This window comes from Amia ocellicauda, chromosome 18 (genome assembly GCF_036373705.1).
Source record: "Amia ocellicauda isolate fAmiCal2 chromosome 18, fAmiCal2.hap1, whole genome shotgun sequence".
In the NCBI taxonomy this organism is placed as follows: domain Eukaryota; kingdom Metazoa; phylum Chordata; class Actinopteri; order Amiiformes; family Amiidae; genus Amia; species Amia ocellicauda.
The window spans coordinates 14391405-14413570 of NC_089867.1; the positions used below are offsets into that span (position 1 = coordinate 14391405).

The 22166-nt window shown below is 46.6% G+C and overlaps 1 protein-coding gene across 2 annotated transcripts in view; it reads left to right on the top strand.

Moving 5' to 3' along the window:
* Window positions 1-15101, top strand: part of galnt1 (UDP-N-acetyl-alpha-D-galactosamine:polypeptide N-acetylgalactosaminyltransferase 1) — a 122146-nt gene extending 107045 nt beyond the window's left edge. For both annotated transcript variants that reach the window (XM_066691383.1, XM_066691382.1), the window contains 6 exons: window positions 1785-1902; window positions 2899-3079; window positions 8083-8222; window positions 11811-11909; window positions 12468-12602; window positions 14408-15101. In XM_066691383.1, coding sequence (XP_066547480.1) covers window positions 1785-1902; window positions 2899-3079; window positions 8083-8222; window positions 11811-11909; window positions 12468-12602; window positions 14408-14554 — 820 coding nt within the window. In that variant the 3' untranslated portion in view covers window positions 14555-15101. The remainder of the gene's footprint in view (window positions 1-1784; window positions 1903-2898; window positions 3080-8082; window positions 8223-11810; window positions 11910-12467; window positions 12603-14407) is intronic.
* The last annotated feature ends 7065 nt before the right edge of the window (window positions 15102-22166 follow it).

Sequence of the window (22166 nt, forward strand, 5' to 3'; positions counted from 1 at the left end):
TTATCTAAATAGTGCATCATATTTAGTTATTTGTTTAAATCAGCCCTTGAATGAGGCAAAAAAAATGCATTTTTGTGTGCAAATGTCACATCCATAACGCTGGAATTGCCCTATTATTTATTAGTAGATGGCCTTATCAAGGGCGACTTACAAAACAAGAGCATTATTAAAGTGCAATACGGTATTCAAAAACAGATCGTTGCGACGGGGGGGGCAAGGACATACCAATTCTGAGAGGGGGGAAACAAGGACAGGGGCAGCCAGTGGAACATGCGCTTGCCTCCATGGGCAGAGGTTTTCCTGTGGGCATGGCATGGAGGACCTCGGCAGTGGAGTGTGGAGGGCTGCGAAGACATGGGCACAGTGCTCCTGTTCTGCCCTGCATTTGGCTTTGATGGCAGATGGCTTTGCCTTGATAAAATCTTAGTAATGACTATCAATCAGTGCAGAGTGCTTTCCTCCCTTCTTCTGATGCCCTGTGATGAAAGTGTTTCATGTGAACTGTTTTGTATTGCTTGGTTTCTCAGCCACACTGAATAAGGACTCGAATGCTTGTTAATCGTTTCACTCTGGATCTGGGAATGAGTCCACAAGGCCTTTTCTTCTAGACTGCTAGCACAAGCCTTTCCACCTCAGTGGAGCATGTTACTGACTCCAGGGATTATCCTTATGCTCTTGGCGTGAAGATCTTGGAGATCTTAAAGGTGCAGTCTCTTCCCACAAATAAGGAGCCAGATTGGTGTTCCTGTGTCCGTTCCTCCGCGCTGTGAAAGTCCTCCACAGGCTGAGAATGTCAGTCTGCGCTGTAATTTAGTGTCTCTGTCTAGGGTGGTCGCATCAAAAGAAGGCCTTCTGGCTCCTGTGTTCTAGCCTGACAGTGTAATATCGCACAGTAGGAGGAGCCTGATTTAACGGCAGCGTTGCTTTCTCTGCTGTCATGCTGAGTCGTAAATCAGTATCAATTAATCAAACAAATGTTGGGAAATGTCTCCAGCCGCTGTGAAGTACGGCCAGCTCGGGCTGCTTGCCTCTACCCACTAATCACGAGTTGCATTAGAGGAAAACATTGCTTTCAAGCTACATCACAGAAATTCCTGTTTGCAACACAGGGCAGCATAAACAGGGAAGGGTTATGGCACACTCACTGATTTGTTGTTTTATTTTTTATTTTATTTTTTGTCCTCTGTGCTAGAATCCTCTACCTTCCACTCGTGTGACAGAAGCAAGGTGCCATGGTACGGTTCTGCTATAGCTCTCTCTGTGAGAGCGCAGGTTGGGCTGTATGCTTCAGGCATCGCTGGTTTCAATCTGGGTACATCTCCGAGAGGGGTCCCAAAAGAGAGGAAGAGAAACAGGCTGAGAGTGCTGCATGGCGCTGGTGGGATTGGGATTGGGAACTGTATGTTGCCCTGCATTTCCTGGATTTACTGAGCAACAGCACCCCCTGTGGCTTGCCAGGCACAGTGCAATTGTTTTGTGGTATATGCTATGGTCTCCCAGGGTGGACAGTGGGCGGAAATAAGAGTTTGGTGGTTCCAAGTTGGCAGAGTATGAAAGAAAATGTATACAGTTGTTTTGTTTTTTATAAATATTTATTACTCTTCCTTTTTTTTTTTTAAACAAACAACATGTTAGATAGCTATTTCCAAGTACTGTGAAAACCCTCATGTTTGCGTGTCTGCTCTGTAAAAGTGTGCTTTGTGTGCAGGGCAGCTCCATGCCCTGCCTTATACCTGTCCTGTGAACCCTGACCCTTGACCCCTGATCCTCTTGTGTACCCACAGAACACCCACCATGGCGGGAGGCTTGTTCTCCATCGACAGGGACTACTTCCAGGAGATCGGCACCTACGACGCTGGCATGGACATCTGGGGTGGAGAGAACCTGGAGATCTCCTTCAGGGTGAGCCGTGCTTCGGTGTCATGGGCATTTGCATGTTGAATTACTAATTTATTAATGCGTTTATTTATCTGGGTTATTTGTTTTTATTTGGTATTGCAGTGTTTTTGCTGGTGAGCTAAGTGTCCTAGACTAACAGAATCAGAAAAGCAACGAGACTTTCAGATGTCCCGGTTTATTTTCCTATAGATTTCCAGGCTAAGGGCTCTGTAGCTTCTCCTTTGCGGGGGCCAGGGCAACCTATATATAACCTCACATCCCCAAACGATTGTCCCTCTCCCCACATACACTCCTTACAGTTTTACCCCCTCCTCCGCTATTATCCACACGGCATGGGCTGCCTCTCAGTCCCGACACACAGGAACAGCACTGCCGTCCCCATGGGTCCCACAGCGCTACAATATGTGATGCATAAATACACATCAGCAGTTTTGGAAAGCTTTTTCCCAGCAGTACCATTTAAGAAAGAGCTGCTAAAATGTTGCAAATATTTGCTATTTCAAATTAAATATCCCCAACGACATGAGAATAAGACGCCAGCAGCAAAGGACCGTTCGCATTAAACGGACCGAATTTCTTTTTTTTTTTAATTGTTTGCTTTAGGAAAAGGCTGCCGTTTGGAGCACTGTATGTACAACACAAAGGGAGTGCGCTCAGGGTTTTTCCCTGTTGTAAAGCACAGTTGTCTGCCAGCTGTGTCTCTCCTGCAGTGTAAGTTTGTACATGAGCGAACTGTTGATGGGGCTGTCCTTGGATGGCCGTGAGATGCAGCTCCCCGAAACAGCCTGGCATCTGCACTAGTCTTGTTCTTTGCTTTCAGAAAATAAGACAACACACCTCCTACGAGCGCCTCTGTACCCTGTTTACTGCATTTCTTTGCATTTAGTTCATGCCATCATTGAGTTGCCCACAGGATTTCAGATCTTTATCCCAGATTTCTGTCAGTTCTTGCCAGGTTTTGACCTCCCCGCCAATTGTATTTTTTCTGTGTGTGTGTAGATCTGGCAGTGTGGCGGCACTCTGGAGATCGTCACATGTTCCCACGTGGGTCATGTGTTCCGCAAGGCCACGCCCTACACCTTCCCCGGCGGCACCGGCCAGATCATCAACAAGAACAACCGACGCCTAGCCGAGGTCTGGATGGACGAGTTCAAGAACTTCTTCTACATCATCTCTCCAGGTGAGTCAACTCAGTCCTACAGAAACACAACAGCCGCGTGAATCCATGTGCCGGGAAACTGTGCCGACACTGGACCAGCCTTACAGTTCACCGAGTTCAACTGTCAACTATCACAGGCCTGCTAAATAATAATCCTGCACAGATCATTAATCAGAAATATTTCGTATGAAAAAAGAGAAAAATAAACTATGACATGGGTTAAGCTTGTAGAAACAAGGCCTTTTTGAAGTAAATGCCGATAGCATAACTGAGTTTTATGGAGAATATTATCTGAGTAATTAGCATTTTCATCCACATTTACACGTGATGTCAGTGGGCTACTACAGCCAGACATTGGAGAGTGTTAATTATTAGAAATGCACAGCAGGTTGATCACAATTTAAATCAGTGCTGTAGTTATCGCAATTAAGAGCCGAGTGGGCCTTTTTGGAGTAATTCAAGACACAAGCCCGCGTCTCCATCAGAGGATGACATGGCTGTTTATTTTGTGCCAGCAGTGCAATAACCTGTCAGTCGGCCTGTCGCTCTGTACAGTCCCTGCCTCTGCCCATACAGTGGCTTCAAACAGTGCTGCTCTTGTGCTGAGGATCAGTTTGGCATTACTGTGTCGTTTGCATTTTGATTGGAATGTTTTCTGCATATGGTTGTCCTCGTCATTATTATTATTATTATTATTATTGTACTCGTAGGACAACACTGCTGTGCCGGGTATGTAGCACTTCAATTAAGAATTCAGCAGGCCTGGGCCTCTGAAGGAAGTATTGGCTCAGAGCAGTGTACGCCAGATAATGGATATTAATATCTCTGTCAATAATGCTTAGTCTTACCCCGCTCTCCACAAGGCTGCTCTCTGGCACTGAATGAATAATGCAGACGGCCGCACGGTAACGCACAGCTCAGAGAACACACACCGTCCCTGCACACCCCGCCTGGTCTGCCCCCCACCCCCTTCAGCCGGGATAGGCCGGCTCTGCGATTACTGCACCCCTCCCTGCTCACACCAGCACAGGAGCCCAGCCCAGCACAGATCTCGGAGGAGCGTACACCCCATTGGTAGAAACCTGAGGGGGTACAGTCACTACTAGAAGGGTTGTTGAACTGACTCGGAGACTATTTCTAATTTTCTTTATATGTTAACATTGTGCGTTTTATTTTTGCCCCATTTATTTGTGTTGGTGGGGCCGGCTCTCCCTGCACTGTAGTGTCAGCTGCACCTCACTCTGACCGACCACAGACAGATCAATAAATCGTTCCTAAAGTAAATTGCGCGGGTGAAAATTCGTTGCAGAGGAAGCCGTATCCCAGCTGCGATTTTTCCCAATAAAGACCTGTGCTCACGCCCTCCCTCTCTCTGTTTTCTTTCTTTCTCTTTCCCACTGGACAATAGAGATTCATGCCCAGGTGTCTGCAGGGTCAGGCCTGTTTTTTTTCCAGCAGAGACTGTTCACATCCTGGTCACTGCAGTCCAGCTGTTGCTCTTCCAGGACGCACTTTGGTTGCACAGTTGCACTTAGGGCCCCTGCTATATGGGCTCTTGGACTGCTCCAGTGGGCCCTGTGTTTTGACGGGTAAAACCTGTGAGATCCCAGTCCTGCACTGCACTGCTTAAAGTGAAAGCTTGAAGAAGAGTGTGCATGGTGAGATTCGTGGGACACAAGCAGATAAAAAAACGCCATTTTAATGATTTTATACAGCTAACAATCTCCACATCCATCGTTTTGAAAGCCCCTAAGCAATCTCTCTCCTCACATGCCGTTGGGGTGATGGTTGTGTCTGTGGAAGCCGTGCGGTTCTCAGCGCTGGCTGCGGAGGGGTGACTGAAGGACGCTGGCTCAGGGCCACAGGTGTGAGAAGCCCATTAACGGTGTGACAGCACAGCGTTGCTCCAGCGACCGGAGGAGGAGGGCAGCAGCACAATCAGCAGACCTGGCGACTACATGCAGCCTGCCCAGCTAGGTGATGATAATTTCATGGTACAGAGCATCTATTAACCTTGTCGGTGTGGAAGAGGTACCTCTCGGTGCCGCTTCCTCGAGGTGTTCGGATAACAAAGGGAACTTGTGATGGTTTTCAGGCTGGCGGCGCGGTGGCTGATCATTTCCCCTTTTTCCAGTAGAGCCGCTTTCAAGTGCTGCCGACTGCCCTTTTTCAATTCTTAACGTGTATTAAGAAATAGAAGCTCACTTTAGTTTTGTTCTTGTGTGGGTATTTTTCAATAATATCTCATCTAATTCATTTTTAAATTTTTGTCGGTCTCCACACTAGCACGTACTGTCTGCCGTCTCTCTCTCTCGTGCTGTCTGCCTCACGCTGAAATGAACAGGCGACGGCGCGCACGGTTCTCCCTGCCCTGCCTTCACTCACTCTGATAGTGTGTGACAGTTAAGAGTGGCAAGTCTCACATTATAAAGTCTGAGCTCGGAAAACAACAAACATATTACCCGTCTCGAGCATCAAGTAAGTTCAGGCATCAAGCATCGGGCAGCGCTGAAAGTAACGAACCTGCTTGTGGTGCGTTTGGGACAAATAGGGAAGTCCTGGCTGGTGGATTAAGAGGGCCTGAAAATGAGGTATCAAACCATTACAGTCGTTATGGCAACATAGCTGCCGGAACATATTTAGGAACGGTTCGTTAACCGTTGATCAGAACACCAATTTAGTCGTTGGGGAGTTGCCCATTCTGAAGCTCAGTGGTACCAATCAAGCCTATAATTTGTCCTCTGCACAGCTGTGCAGCAAGGAAACCAGTCAGACGCAGAAATATGGAGGATTTCAGCGTCTTTCTGTGCTAAATGTGGGGGCAAACTCGGCTCCAGTCATGAGAGAAATTGGTGTGATATTGAGGGCATCGGTCTGGCTCTCCGGTATTTAAATGAGAACTACGACAGTATAATCTAGTAGCACAGGTCTCGGTACAATGCACTTTTTTGGAATTCTTCTAGCTCCCTAATCAAGCAGCTCACTCTCCACTGAAGGCAATGGCTGCATCCAAATTAGATGAGACCTGCCTGATCAATAGGAGTTTACTGTAGCTCTGGTTGGGGCTCCTCCATCAATTATATGCCAATAAATATCTAAATGTCAGGCTTGAAAGAAGAAGCTCTTTCTATTGGAGTCAGGTTCACATGGGGTGAACATCCTAGATCTTGGCTTGCAACGCCCTGCAGAAGACTCCTGTTGTTAGTCTCAGCTCGCTGCCCCTCTCACGCCCAGAGGCTGCTGCTCAAAGTTCTGAACCCACTGTGAGCAGGAGTCCTACTGGGGCTGCTTTTACAAACACAAGCTATATGTTTTTTAAATTAGAAACCCAAGGAATGTGATGACACTTTCTGAACTACAAGGGATGAAATTCTTCTGCCTTCCAGATTGCATCCAAGACTGTATGATATCTAGATAGAGCTTAGCTATACAAGGTAGATAAGTCTATAGCCAGTATTTCTTCATTTAAAACTCAGGACCCCACTTTTATTATTGGCTTTATGTGAATGTGCAGTAAATAAGCATTCATTTGAACAATTTAAAATGAGTAAGTGAATCTGTTTACCCTCAACACACACTCCGCTCCTGTTGTTCTCTGAATATTAGCGTTGAAATCAAATTACAACTAAATAAATTAAGTAAAAGATTTTGGCTGCAGTGTTCAGCAGTTCCGGATGCAAACATCCGTCTACAATCTCCATCCCGAGGGACAGAACTGGCTGCTGTGGTGCTGTTGCTGTTTACTTAAATCTCTCAAATCTTTAAATGAATTATTTTGTATGCATACAATCAAGTCTACTTGTTTTGGTATTCAACCATGACTTATGTTGTTGTCTGTACATGGGAAGACCATTAGTTGCAGTGTCTCCAGTTAGAAGACATGACAATCACGAGTTGGTGATGATCTGAAGTGCAGGTTGTGTATGCTCTGTCATTAGGGGCTGAATCGAGAAGTTTTGTTCCATCTTTCTCTGAGTTTAAATCTCCCAATTGAATGCACAACCGTTTACACAGTTGTGCTTCATAAACCCCAAATCCCTAGTCTAGTCTTTGGGCTGCTTAATGGACAAGCATCAGCAGAGGTAAAGAATTTCAGATAAGGGTAATATATTCAAGTACAGGAGTGCTTAGCCATTCTGAGCGTTGTAAGATGACAGCACAATCTTCCAATTGACTCTAAATCTATCAGCGAGCTAATATGTGCCTAAGATTTACTAAGAACCCAAGTAGTACAATTTATAACAAACTGACAGTGGATTTCACACACGTTCAGCCTGCAGAGCTTTGCAGTAGTGAGAGCTGGAAGCAATGGATGCATTTCTCACAATCAGGCATGGAGAGAAATAGTCTAACGAGGTTTTGTAAACTTCAGTGGAATCGGGAATATGAAACGCAGAAGTGAGGTTATAATCAGAATTCAAACATTTCCAGTGATCTTATCCAAAAAACAAACATATAGAAATAACTTTAGCAAGATACCTGGTCCTACAAAGAATAGAAGAAGAATAACACTGCGTCTGTAGTGCCGTGGCCTCCGCATAAAGGGAGCAAATTAAAGGAGTGGAAGAGCTTTGTAAACACTTGTACTTTTGAGGCAGTCTGAGTATTTTTTTTTAATGATTTAAGCGGATCTGAAGTTTTGATGCTTGTCAGGACTAATTAGTGAGTCCCACTCTGGAAGGAGCTGTGAACGTGTGAATACATTTACTGCAGGGAAAACAAAGTGCCAGCCCACACCATTAACCTCCTGAAATGACACACATGCTGCAGGAGACCACCTTGTGTGGCAAAGCTTAACCCTGTACGTTCCCCATGCCATACTTAACCTGACAGACATGCCATTATTGACACTACCTGGGATCTTGGAGCCCCCAGCTTTCACACTCCCTGTCCTGCTAGCATGAGTGACTGTGGTCCCAGCCATTCCCTGTGCCCTCTCACACTGGGAGACTGGGTCTTTCCTAGTGGCCCTCTCACATTATTGAGCAAAGTAACACATGATTCTGTTGTGGTTTCTCCGGCAGGTGTCACCAAGGTGGACTACGGGGACATCGCCACCAGGGTCATGCTGAGGCAGAAGCTGCAGTGCAAACCCTTCTCCTGGTACCTGGAGAACGTCTACCCCGACTCGCAGATCCCACGGCACTACTACTCACTGGGGGAGGTGAGGCCTGCGGTGACGCACACCCTGCCAGATACACACAGACGGGCACACTACCTGTGCTACACTGCCCCTGCCAGACTCTGCCCCTGCCAGACTCTGCCCCCTTCCTGCACAGTCTCTCGCACCGCGGCTGTAGTCGTAATTATCTTGCCAACGGCGGCGCCTACTCCTCCACTCCCTGCAGACCTCCTGCCCATTGATATTCACAGATGTGCTGCTCTTCACAGAACCATTTAAGGCAGAATAAGCAGTCAGTGAATGTTGTAAAAGCATTAGGAAATCAGTTTAATTTTAATAGTTTTTTTTTTTTGTGAAGATTGCAATTGAATGGGGCCCTGATTTTAGTCAGTGTATAAATCAGTAAATCTCATTAATTGCGCTCTCCTCAGTTTCTCTATCAGCCTTGTACATATTGTAATTACATTCCAGCAGTTCCCAAGGACAGCATACATAAAATATATTCTCAACGTGGCTTTAATAGCAGCATAAAGTATACTCCAGGCATACATGCCTCCAATGCGTTGTTGCTTTTAAATTGAAATATCTCCGTACTGCTCATTTTAATTGCCTGAGTCATTAGATCAAGCCATTTAGAGCGCAGTGAAGGAGCACTTGTTCTCTGCGTGATAGGGATGGTGGCACCTGTGCGTTTGCCTTTCTCGTGTTTTCCATCCGTCTCTGCATAGGCAGACTCGCCATTGGGCGAATCTGGCAAATTTTTTAGTTCGTTGGGCCGGTCACGCCGTGTAGACCGCACATCGTCAACACAACCCCCCCCATCCCCGGACCATGCTTTGTAGCTTTGTTGTCACCCAGAACCACACTTTGGCAACCACCCCACTGGACCGCACTTTATTGGGACCCGTCACCCCCCTGGGTAAAAGTCCAGGGCAATTTTTTGGTCCCAGTCCGCCCCTGCGTCTCTGCGAATGTTTCCAGGCAACCAAAAACACAAATGCATGTCTGCAGTTCACAGGACCACAGACATCACATTGTGGCGTCTGAAGTGAAATAAACAGAAAGAGAGGCAGACGGGCTCGTCAGGGTCATTCCTGAACAGCTGTGATTTGATTATTTTGGAGGGGACAGTGGTACGAGCAGTTCTTCAGAATGTGCTACAAGTCGTCAGTGAGGGGCTAGTAAGCGAATGTCAGCAAGTTTACTCGAGTAGACGGAAACCCTGCGGCCACTAGCTTAAAATGTAATGTGATACCATTTAATTAGTCTTAAGTTTTCAGAGCTGCGGGCGAAATCTGCGCGAAAGATGAAAGGGTGCTCACTGTACAGTGAGGAGCCTGGAAAAGTGTGGCTCACGGTTAATTAACCCACAGAGGACCTGTGAATCGCACAGGAAAACTCCAGCCTAGTTACCTACAGTACCTGACCTCTGAGTCGTGCAACAGGCCTGCAATATACCAGCTCGACAGAGTAATTAGACACACTCATTATCTTGTTTTATGATGTGAAATGTTGTGCGGCACACCTTCAAAGGGTAATGTACTATAGTCCTCACTGCTGCTTTGCACCCAACTCACAGCCCCGCACCGCCCGGCCTGGGTTAATGAAAGACTGGTTAGAAATTGATTGAATCCATTGATTGCTCCGAACAATCATGTGCTGTTATAAAGCACTCGTGCCTTCAGTTACCTCCCTGCTGTAACACACACACTCCTGTAATGGTTTCACAATAAATAGAGTTCATTATATGATGATTGTTATTATTTTTAGGTGGCCGAAGACAGATGCTAGACACCTATTGTATTTTTGCAGATTATTGTAATTATTATCATTATTATTATTATTATTTGTGTGGCATATTTTCCATGACAAGTCGATCGGTCACACATTGTACGGTGAACTTCCAGTTACTTTTTTTCCAGACCCATAAGCCCCACTGAAAGTGTCGTTGTATGACCCTGGTTATGGAGCTTTATTGCATTTGTTGAAGGCAAGTTGCTGCAGTAAGACGGATGATTTCCGTGGGGCAATCAAATTGTATGCGTTTTTACGTGCTTACGTTGCTCTATATCTCAGTAGAACAATAAGTTACACTCATGAAACTGAATTTACCAGCTGCTAATAAGAACTGCAGCTAAGACTGTTAATATTGTTGCCTTATGACCTACATTTGGCCACATGGGCTTTACGAAATCTCTACGAATCGCGCCGCCTGTTATGCTGTAGAATTTAATTGAAACATGGTATACATAAACATGGTATGGTCGTCTGTGAAGTTTGATCCAATCAAGTTGCAGCATTTATAGACATGGTTTCCAAGGGCCAGTACAATCACAGAGTTGTGTTACTTTGAATATGTTTCTCTATGAATCTGTGAAACATGACAAAACATCACATATCAACTGATATATATTGTACCTCCACAGCATGGTTTGGTCAGGTAGCCATTTTGTGATTTTATTCACATTTGGATAATTTTTTTATCATCTTTATTTCAGAATTTAGAGCACAGTGTTGCCTTATGACCTACTAGATTTGTTCAATGCAAGTTTGCTCACATATCTTTGGCAGCATGTTGCGTTTTTCCAAAAAACATTCTGCCATTCTTCCCTGAATTTCTTTGTCTCATTGAAATTAAACTTTACATGCTTGCCCTAGGTCCTGTTATCTCTTAACGTTGTCAGTTTCCACTTGCTGTGGTATTAAATATGGGAAATGTTGGCCAACCCAATTGCAGCTTTGCTCTATGTGTTTGTTCCTAATTGCAGTCTCTGGTCTTTAGGACCATTGGGAGACCTGCCACTGTGCTGCCACCAGGTTTCCCCAAAGTCTCCAGGCCTTGTTTCCATATTCCATTTGCACTTACTGCTCTATTGTGCATCATACAAATCAATACACATTAGGGATCACCCGACTGACAAAGAAAAATAAAAAGTGGAGGGAATACTGATGGAAGCCCAGTGCTGTCACTGTTTTCAGCTGTGTTTGCAGTAAAACTGGACTGCTGGGAAATGTTCATGTCTTGCTGTGGAAATGTGTTCTTGAATTGGTTCTGATGTGCGCGTCAAACCTAGAAGAGTACAGGGAGCACAGGCGGTGCCGGAGGAGGACGGGGACAGCCAGCCTGCATCAGGATGTCACACTGCAGAACAGCTCCACTATGGCGAAGAGTCAATTGAGAGGCTGGGGGGATAAAAAAAGTAAACACACGGGCATAATTTATTTTGCGGAATGACAGCTTCTGCTTCAGAGGCTATCAGAAAACTCCCAGCTCAGGAAATGTCAGGGAAGTGAGATGTAAGTGAAGTCGATCGGGGGGATCTGACAGCTCGTGGGCACATTTGCATTCAAATCATAGCCTGTGATTGCCCTCCAGGGGGACCGAATGTCACAGACGTTTATATGAACCTAAAAATGCCATTATCTGAACAAGGCCTGAATCCCGATTTGGTTTTGATTAAGGGGAAAGGAGAAAAAAGTAAGTGTGATGAGTTGGAGGGAAAAAAACGGAGAACAGAGACCTGCCCTTGTATTCAAGACTGCCTAATATGTATAACTGTGGGAAGACATCATCTAGTAAGAGACATTCTCAGGTTAAATTGAACCTTTTTTTCCGTTGTTCCGTTTAAGATCCGCAATGTAGAAACGAACCAGTGTCTGGACAACATGGCGAGGAAGGAGAACGAGAAAGTGGGGATCTTCAACTGCCACGGCATGGGGGGGAACCAGGTGAGTGCCAGTGTTTGCCACCCCTTGGTGCGCTTACCTACTGGTTTGGCCTGTAGTGCAGAAGCAAGAGTATCCTTTCTCCAGAGCATGCTGCAGTTTAGGGCCTTGTCTAACACGCGTTTAATCCAGCAGCTGGTTAAAAGTAGTTTTTGGGTTCTCCAGAGACTGAAGAAAGAAAGAATAAGAGAAATGCTGCCGTCAGCAGAATGTGTTAGGCCCCATTAATTCCCATTTTAATAATTGTAAAACTTTTGTGCTGAAACCTCAGATGAATGGAGCTCTTTGGTCTCGCAGGTCACAGTCCTGTACAGCATTTGAGCTGAGGAGGGTAATGAAGGCAGAAGAGAAATGGAAGAGAGTCTTTCCAAGTAGAAATCAATTGTTGGAGTAAATGAGAAACATTCTAGAAGTTTCCATTTGCCTCCAGCTCCTATTCTTACCCTTCCTGGTGTTGCCTGTTACAGTTCATATTTTTTGTGAGGCGTTCTCTCTGCTGGAGTAGAGGCCAGCACTCTGAGCCGCTGTCTCTCTCTACCCCTCCCTGCCCGACCCCCGCAGGTGTTCTCCTACACGGCCAACAAGGAGATCCGCACGGATGACCTGTGCCTGGATGTGTCCAAACTGAACGGCCCAGTCATGATGCTTAAGTGCCACCACCTGAAGGGCAACCAGCTGTGGGAGTACGACCCCATGGTGAGTATTGCCTCTGTGACGTCCACAGCTCAGAAAGACCTTCTCTCTGTCCCTACATCTGTGTTTTTCTTTACCTCTGTTATTCAGCTCTGATCAATCTATGCAGACACACATACTCGCACTTTTTTGTGTTGTTTTTTTCCCCCCCATCTCTTCCTGGAGTCGTCGTCTCATCTCATCGGGATAGAAGCAGCCGACCCGTTTGAAAGCAGGGACTTTCCCCTCTTAATTCCTTTTTATTTGGTGTTTCAGCCAGTCAGACTGTCTGCTGGCAGGGAAGCTGTGAATTGCCTTCCCCCCTTCCTGATGAAAAACAGGCTGATTGCACGGTCCCCTCTGAGCCGCAGACCAAATGGAGGTTGTCCGCGCGACGGGAACTCGTCTGTGTTGATGTGCTCTGACAGCGGGCGAGACACAGAGCCGCTACCTGTTTACTCCCCACTGTCCCCACAGACTCGCACGCTTAGTCAGCCTTTATTTCTTTCTGTTTATTTGCCTTGACGATGGTGTGAGAACGGGCTGAGATTCTTAATCCTCCCCTGATAAACGCTGAGGTTACGATTTGGCAGTGCCAGACAATGTCAGAGCAAGCAGAGCGCCGTGGCCCACTGCCCGGCACAGAGAGGCCTCTGCACGGACCCCAGCACCGGTTTTCCTGGAACAAAGCACTTCCTTCACATGCCTGCTTTAAATGAAGCCCAGAGGAAGACAGGGGGCTTTGTCTGAAAGCCCTGTCCTCCCTCACAACCACCTTAGCAACACTTGATGTTCCTTATTTCATATATTATATTATACGGCTTTTGATTGAGGTTAACCTGTTATGAGTTCAGGATAATGAATAAGCTTGAATTAGTTTGCTAGTTTGCTATAAAAACGTTTAACATATTTCAGCTGTATTTGTTCCAGGTCTGGTGAGGGAGGGGTTAGATTGTGTGTTTTGTTGTGGTCATCTGAGAAAATCTAAATACTCTGTGTACTTTCAAGAAAGCATAAGCTGGGCTGCTAGGGGACACTTTCCAGCACAAAGACTTTGAGGTGTATTATTCAGGCAGCAGGGGAGAGAACAAAACGCTTCACACAGTGGTGAAGTCTGTTTCAGAGTAACAATTGCCAGGGACAGACAGGGCCACAGCTGCGCCATCACAGTGGAGCTTATTAGCAAAGATGGCAACCTCAGAGGAATCGCCAACAGAATGCAGGCCCTGTCGCCCCCGAGGCAAATGCCAGACCAGAGTTAAAATCTCTGAATTAGGCCTAAATCACCAGTCAGAGTCCATTTCCAACACAAACACAGAGGGAGCTTTGAGGCTTCTTCCCCCCCCCCTTTCTTTCTTCATTTAAACCTCTCTCTATATTACATTCACTCTGTGTGAGATATCCGCACTGAACCCGGTCTGCAGTCCGGCGCTAGGAGAGAGCGATTGACACGCAGAGCTACCTCGGCCCCCGGGGGTTGGCAGGGAGCACTTCGCCACACATTTTCGGGAGGGCAGGGCTGCGCTAAGTGGGAAGTAAAGGAGATCTGATGGCAGAGCCAAGCGCCTGGGGGAGGTCAGTCAGGAAGGCTCATCAAATTAAGAGATCACACCCGCTGCGCAGACTCAGGCGGCCGGGCTGCACCTCGGACAGCACAGGGAAAAGAGTGCCTTTATTTATTGATGTCTATTTCAGGCCAGAGGGATTTGGCTGTTCTAAGTGAGGGCCGGATGAGATGATCTGTCTTTGGTAATGCTGTTAGAGGGTTTTACACGCAGCGCAGAAGCTCATGTGTCGTTTTTCCCTCTCCCTCTCGTCTCTCCTCCCAGAAACTGACCCTGGTGCACGTGAACAGCAACCAGTGTCTGGACAAGGCCACCGAAGAGGACAGCCAGGTTCCCAGTGTGAAGGACTGCAACGGCAGCCGCTCCCAGCAGTGGCTGCTGAGGAACGTCACGCTGCCAGAGATATTCTAGGCCACAGCGCCACGGAGAGAGGAACGAATCCGGTTCATCAACACAAAAGTAAAACGAACAAAAAAAAAAAAAAAAAAAAGGAACGAAAGGAAAGAGAGATGATAGAGGGAGACGTTTTCGACTGGACTACCTCGGCACCCTTTCCTCTGCCTCCGTTGTTTTCGGGCAGCGGGGAAGGAGAATATCGGCAAACTGATCTCCCCACTCCGAGAGAGAGAGAGAGACTTGGGCGCCAAGGAAAGAAACTTGATCGATGTGCACTTGCCTTCCTTTACCAAGACGGTCGTCCCGATGCAGCTGCACATGTGTGATGTTTACGTGACTGCTTCTTCTTATTTTTCAGTTTTTGTTAGCCGTTTTCAGTTTTGTTTGTTCAGTTTTTTCCTGTTATTTTATTTTTTTCAGAGAAGGAAAAAAAAAAAAACTCAAAAAAGTTGTGACAGAGCGTCCAACGCAGTTCATATCAGAGTCAACTTCCCAAGGGTTTGGGACGGAGACATATTGGAGGCGTTTGTGTTTTGTTCGAGAAGTACTGTTTATCATGGCCGTGCACGAGCTCACCTGCACTCCCGCATGGGAAAATGAACCAAATCCGACCAGGCCGGCTCTGCGCAGGGTGTGGGCCGGGTCACTGTCCCGTGAGGCCGGTCTGGGAGTTTATCTGTCGTACATTTCAAGGTGAGGGTGTGGGGGAGTGGGCGTCTGATCGGCTCACGGTTTTCCAAAACTGGTTTCTAGAGAGGATGGAGTGGAAGAAAGCAAAAGCAAAAGGTGTGTTTGCTGAACTCAAGTAGTGTAAAAAAACAACCAAGCAATTAAAACAGGGTTGAAATGACTTCCTAGGGTTACAAAACAACAAATAGTTTGTGATATCTTCGATTTTTATGTAGATTTTATACATCAATGGTTACAGTAACAAATCAGTTTACTTTTCTTTGTGAGAGTGCCACAGAAAGGCGATTGTGTTTATTTTTTCATTTCTGTTCAGTCTTAAATCAGTTTAAAATGAAGTGTTCATATCGAGCTAACCGAGAAACACCTAGGTGTCTGTATAGCCCAGGCCTATTGCCTTCTTGATCATTTTTATTTTATTTTTTACATTAAGGTTCTGTGGTCCGTCATTGATATCTTCATTTGTTACACTATCGCCACATGTACTGTTGAACTAAACTGATGTCACGTCACCCTAAGTTGGTCACTGTATAGATCTCCAAGGGCTCTTGAGTTCACATGTCTATGGTGTGTGTGTGCGTGTTTATGCAGTTCCTACTGTTCATCTTGTCATTAACCCCAAGATACCCATATCTGGTTTCCCAGCAGTCAGGCACTCACTCAGACAGCCTGCTTTGGGTCCATCTGGTTTCTATCAGGCTGGTCACCCACTGTACTAGAGGGAAGGGTCAACTCCTGCTGCTAGAAAGAGTTGCTCTCACCAGGTGAGAGAAACAGAAACGAACAAAATGGTGGATGCACCAGCAGGGGTACCACGTTTTGCATGAAGAGGGACAGATAAAATGAACAGTAATACAAGTTTTGGTTGTAGCTCACTGTATTTGAAAAACAAATGCCTAAAACACGTCATATCATGTGTATATTACAGACCAAAACCATCGCCACTGCTTGGGAAGGGCCAATACGGTTCTGAAACGTTAAGTGCAATTTGATATTATATTTTGTCTTTTGTGTTACCGATGGCTGTTAGAAAGGTGTTGTATGAAGGCATATCCTGAGACGCACTTCACACAGTGGGCAGCTGAGGAAACACATCAAGACCACTTTTTCTTCTTTTAGATCACTGCTGATTTCATATCGTCCTCCCTGTCGCAGCCTTAGTCTAGGGCACTGCCGTGTTTGCTGAACAAAATAAATACGAGTGTGTTGTAGTACACCGCTGTCTTCGTTTGGTCTGGGGCTCCACGGACGTGTGATGGACAGGACTGTGTCCTTAGTGTCGGGCTGTCGAGACAATTTAGCAGAATCTGTCAGGTGAAATACAGCTCTGGAAAAAATGAAAGACCACTTAAGATTGATTTCTGAATTGGGAGTGGTCTCTTCATTGTTTCCAGAGCTTTATTTGTTGGATTTTGCCTGGCACCCTGCTTTGTTTCTGTTTGTTTGTTACGTTTTGGATTGATTCAGCAGAGAGAGGAGCCAGCAGGGAATGCATTTGTCTTCCTTCTACAGTAGCCTGCCTATATAACAAGATCCACTGGCCTCAGTTTGTTCTCAGAAACGCCCCTTCCTGCATATCTCGAGACTGAGAGGGGACTATAGAGATTATGGTCCCTTCGAAACGTCAAGCAAAGCACTGTTTTGGAAGCCCATGAAAGAGCAGCAATAATAATAATAATAATGGTGGTGGTGGTGGTGAACTGATTGAGTACTGAGAGAAACGCAGGTGTGGAGTTAGTGTGCTGTGGCAGGACCTCTTCAGACGCGATGCAGGCTGTGGGAAAAACTAAATGGGTCAATAAACCCTGTAGCTGCATGAAGCAAAGCAATTCCTCCCCTCGGTCTCATCAGACACAATACTGCTTCCAGTCTCGATACAGAGAATACCCACCAGAAAGAACGGCTGTATTTAATTGTCTTTGTGTTTTACGGTCTTGAGTGCCCACTGCTATATGTGGATCCCTGCTGGCAGATTAGATGGAAAAAGGCTGTACTCTCCAGTCTCTCAAGCTTGACTCACTTTGGTTTGCTCTCCTCCCCAAAAGTGAGAGTAGGACCAGAGCCAGTGCCTTGTAGAGCTCATTGAAAGGGTTTTGTTTTTGGAGCGGTGATCCCCCTCATCGCCCTGCCTGTGTAGAACTCTCTGTGTGCCGCAACCGCTGAACGGGGCTTCCAGTGCACTGGGGCTAAACGCCGTCTGAAACCACCCTGCGAACTGCAGCCGCGCTGAGCAACTCCACTCCGCTGGCTTGATCCAGTCTGTTCGTTCGGTCGGGAGCGCTTACTCAGCGCTCGTGTCGAGGAGGGTGTCACCCCTCTGGCAGTGAGTGGAGTCTGGGGGCTTCTGCTGTTGGGTGCAGGTGGGGGAGATAGATGCATTAGACCAGGCCAGGCTCAGCGTCTGGGCTCCGGCAGAGCCCGGTTCGCCAGACACAGAGCGGTTCCTGGTACAGTCATGTCAATTACTGAATGAAAGCACCACCTGTGCAATGCAGTTCATGGTACAGCCCAGGTCCTGGAGGGCCACAGTCCAGCAGGATGTATTGGTGTCTTTAAAATCCAGGTGAAGGGCTTAGCTGGTCCACTCGAGGGGAAAAAAGAGCCCACGTGAGAGTGGCATTAAAATCCATAGCCGTGATCAATAGCAGTCAGTGGAGGAAAGCAGTGGGAGCCGTGCTGTTCTACACTGTAATTAAAGGGAGATGCAAAGATGCGTGGCCCTCTGGTTAACCCTTTCCTGCCCCAGCTGCTGCAGGGCTGCATCTCTGGGTCAGGTCTCTGACTTGGTGTAGCAATGAAGGCAGAACAGTCACTCCGGCAGCGATGGCTGCGGTCCACAGTCACCCACTCCAGCCCACAGCTCGACAGCTCGCTTCTGATCATGTTTGTATTTGTTTTAATCATTCTCACTTTGGAATTGCAAGATAGAAGAAAGGTTTGACATCTCTTTGAAGCTGTCATTCCTGGTTACTGAACTCCAGTGTCTTTGCCCTGGAAAACACTGCCTCATCCGGGGGGGGGAGTGGATGTCATTTACACATTGATTGATAAGACCTAGCAACAGAGCACCCCCCCCACACACACACACACTCATCTGTCATGTAATGTTGATCAGAACTGCTTTTTTTTTTTTTTTTTCTAATAAAACTTAATTTAAAAAATACATACCTAGTCTCTTGTATTTTGCCCCTGTGGTTGTCTGTGTGTTGGCATTGTTGTGTAGCGGTCCCCGGGGGCGGCTCTGATGACTGACGGAGAGCTCTGGTCAGGCCTGCACTCGCAGCAGCTGCATCCTCTGGAGCTCAAGCTTCGGTGTTTCTGGCTATTTAACGTGACACACATTTACAATGCCGTGTGAAACAAAAGCGGAGGCGTTGCACAACACATTCCTCAAGTCATTTCCGATGCCCAGTCTCCAAACGGGCTGCAAGACGGATCTAAAAATACAAAAATGGGCAACTAATGAAGATAAACACAAACATCTTGGCTCCATTGTCTTCAAACCTGTTACTTATTAATTCCCTTTGAGATTTTTAAAAAGTAGTTCATGACGTCTGCATTTCCCCTCCCACTCGACCCCATACGGTTTCAAATTACATTTACTATGCTGACGTTTGCACCTCAGTGCACATTTCCTTACTCGAATATTGGCTGTGTTTGCGAGGAAGTACAGAGGGGACACTTTTTAGTGTGACGCCACCTTCTGAGCCCCACAAAGGAAGCACCCCGCTGATGGTTTACACGCCAGCTCTCAGATGCTGCAAGAAGGATTGTTATTTTTCCTTGTTTTTTGAGATTTGTCTTAGTTTTGTTGGAACAGACACGCTAAAATCCAAACATAAATAAAGCCACTTTAAGTGGAAACAACAACAGATACATCGCCTGTGAACACAAACAGCAGGATATGAGACAGGAAAGGAAGGAAATAACAGGCACAAGCAAATGGCTGGCTGCTTAAAGTTTCTGTCTTCTCCTCTGGCACTTATAGTTCAGTGAGTGGAGACGAGTGTCATTTCAAGCACATTCTTCATTCTTTTTTCCCCATATACTTAACTTTCTGGGTAAGACATTCTGTTCCTGTTGACATACCTTTTAATTTGGTTGTATTTTTGTGGTCTTGAAGGCTCTTTGGAGCCTCTCTCCTCCACACTAAGAAAAACCTTGTCCTGAAGGTCAGTGGTAGAGAGGACTGCCCGAGAGCTGAGGAGGGCCTGTTTAAGGATTAAGGTCCCCCCACACTGGTCTGAAGTGCCAAATTAAAGAGGATGGATATGAAGATGCAGTTGAGACGGGAAAGGCGATCTCTGAAAACAAGTGGCACAGTAGGACCCCGGCAGTGCACGCTCACCGCTCTCCTCCAGCTCCTTGCCCTCTGCTGCACATGCTTCTCCACACGCCCTCTGGTGGGTGAGCGGAGGATGGTTTGTGGTCAGCGTGTCCAGCCCAGCTCTCGCCGAGTGGTAAGTTTGGAGAGACCCTTCGGACAGGTGCTGCAGGCAGACAGTCACGGAGTGGCGCCGCCATCTGTTCCCGGGCTCCTCTGGCACCCGACGTCTTCTGCACAAGAGGAAGGCGGAGGCAGAAACGCTCTGCTGCTCCGGTCCTGTGCATGGTGACAAAATACAAACTGCAGATCTGGGTGAATGCTGTGGGGAAGAAAGCACCTCATGCAAACCCAGATGTTTCGGCAGACCTACCTGAGGTGGGGGCTGGAGCCCATTCTGATGGCAGCTGCGCTAGCCAGCAAGAGTGGAAGACATCAATAGACATAAATTCAGGTGCACTCCACTTGCACTGAAATCCATCGTGTACGTCATCTTATAAACCATTATAATAATGAAAATGCTGCAGCCATTATTACTCAAAATAAAATATAATAAAATCAGAACGCTTAACTGCCAAACCCTGAGTTTACTGTAGCCGACATGCGGTTATTTGTATTTCATGAACAGTATTAGTTCCTCACCATCAACAACAAAGTAAAGGTATACAGGTATAAATATATAGACCATTTGTAAACTGCTTATGAAGTTATCATTTGGAAGGTTTTAAACAACAAAGATTAGTTGGGTACTAGTATATTAGTTTCCAACTAATTTTAGTGTCCCGAAGGTACGTTTTATCCAGAAACAATTGGCATGTGAAAAGCCAACTTTTAAAAGGAATATACAATTTACACGTCTGTTGTATGTTCCATGATGAGGGGAGTGCAACTGTTCAGTACTGTGGCGCCTTAACCCTCCCGAGACACAGAAACACATCGAAACGGACGAGGACACACACACACACTATAATAGTGTGGTGTCCCTGTGTTCCTCCCCTCGGTCTCTTAAGCATTCAGTGACGCAGCCCCAAACCCCCCATTTAATTAATCACGCTGTGTTTCTCCCGATTCTGACTGTGCTGTGAACATGATCGATGGCTCAGCTTTGCTTAAGTAACCAGGGGAGGACCCGGCTTCACAATAAAGTAAAAGAAACGAGCGAGGCTGGAAGGAAGGAGCTCCATTGTGCTCCAGAACACAAGCCCCTCAGCTCTCATCCCTTGCTCTGGGCCCCGATAGGACACACACACTCCGGGGAGGAACAGACGCACAAAGTAACTTCAGACACGATTTACTTCAAAAGTTCAAAGACGACACTCGTATTCCCGGGGAGATGATAGTGGGGGCTTACTGCACAGCGCAGGGTTTTCATTCAGAGGATTTGAAACCGCGGCTGTGCCATCGTATTGTACCTTTCACATGCTAATTAAGAGTCTCTTGGCCGATTTGTAGATCTGTGCGAAATCTATACGGGATCAAATCAACACGAGCTCGTACTGCTTCTCTGGGATGAAGATCAAGCGGACGCTGAGCCACTGGGATTGCCCTAAAACAATGCATTAACCTCGCAGCGTCGCACAGCCGCTCTGACGGGGCCCAGGCGTGCGCCGGTTCCCAGGCTGTTGCACAGTTGCGGTTTGATATTTCTCAATCCCAGTGCTCAGTCCTGGGGGGCTTGTGTCCAAATCAAAGACAGCTGAGTGCGTTACACGCCACTTGAAGCAACTTGAATCATTTATTTACATAATGAAGGATTACGTAATGCTATGATCTAAACCTCATCCTATGGGGAGATTTCACTGTGAAACTGGCGCCTCCTACTGATCGAACACAGCTTGTGTAGTAAATCTATATAAATGAACCTATATATGCGCACACACACACACTAATGAGATGCACTCTGTAAAGCACTGCTGAAGGAATGGAGCCCATCGGCCTACTTCACGATGTTCTCCATCATAAAGCCACAATGACAGGGAACTCTCATCCACAACCTCAACGTTGTCCTTCAAACGCACCGAATCTGACATAAATAAATAAAAAGAGCACTCAATACCACACAGCACATGATAATGGAGAAAGTGAATGGCTATTGATTTCAATTATTTTTTTTAAAGCTTTCAGCAGGAGTCAGTGTGAAACTTTGAGCTGGGAAACTCAAAACTACCAACACACACAGGTCACCGTTTATTCAGTGCTGACGAGACTCGGGACAGCAGTGCCCCTCTGCACACGAAGCCCCAGGCACAGTGAAGACCCCGCAGGACAGATTTCCACAGTGCCCACCTCGGGGCCGCCACAGCCAGGCTTTAAAACAGGCATCTTTAAATCAAGAAGTGACCTGGAAAACACAAATGCAATCATTTGCTTAACTGGGCTGATGGAGTGATTATTGTTAACTGATTTACCACAGAGATGGAGCGAAAACAGCCCGGGACTCTCGGGAGACCCCAGGCACTGGAATGAGGCGGCCCCCCAGTACTTCACTGAGCCAGTTATCCTCGGCGACTATAAATGCGTAATCTTGAGGCGCCGACTGAAATCCCAACAAAAATCACACGGATAAGATAAAACAAAAATGTCAAGCAGAGGATTCAGTTTCAACAGGAGACCAAA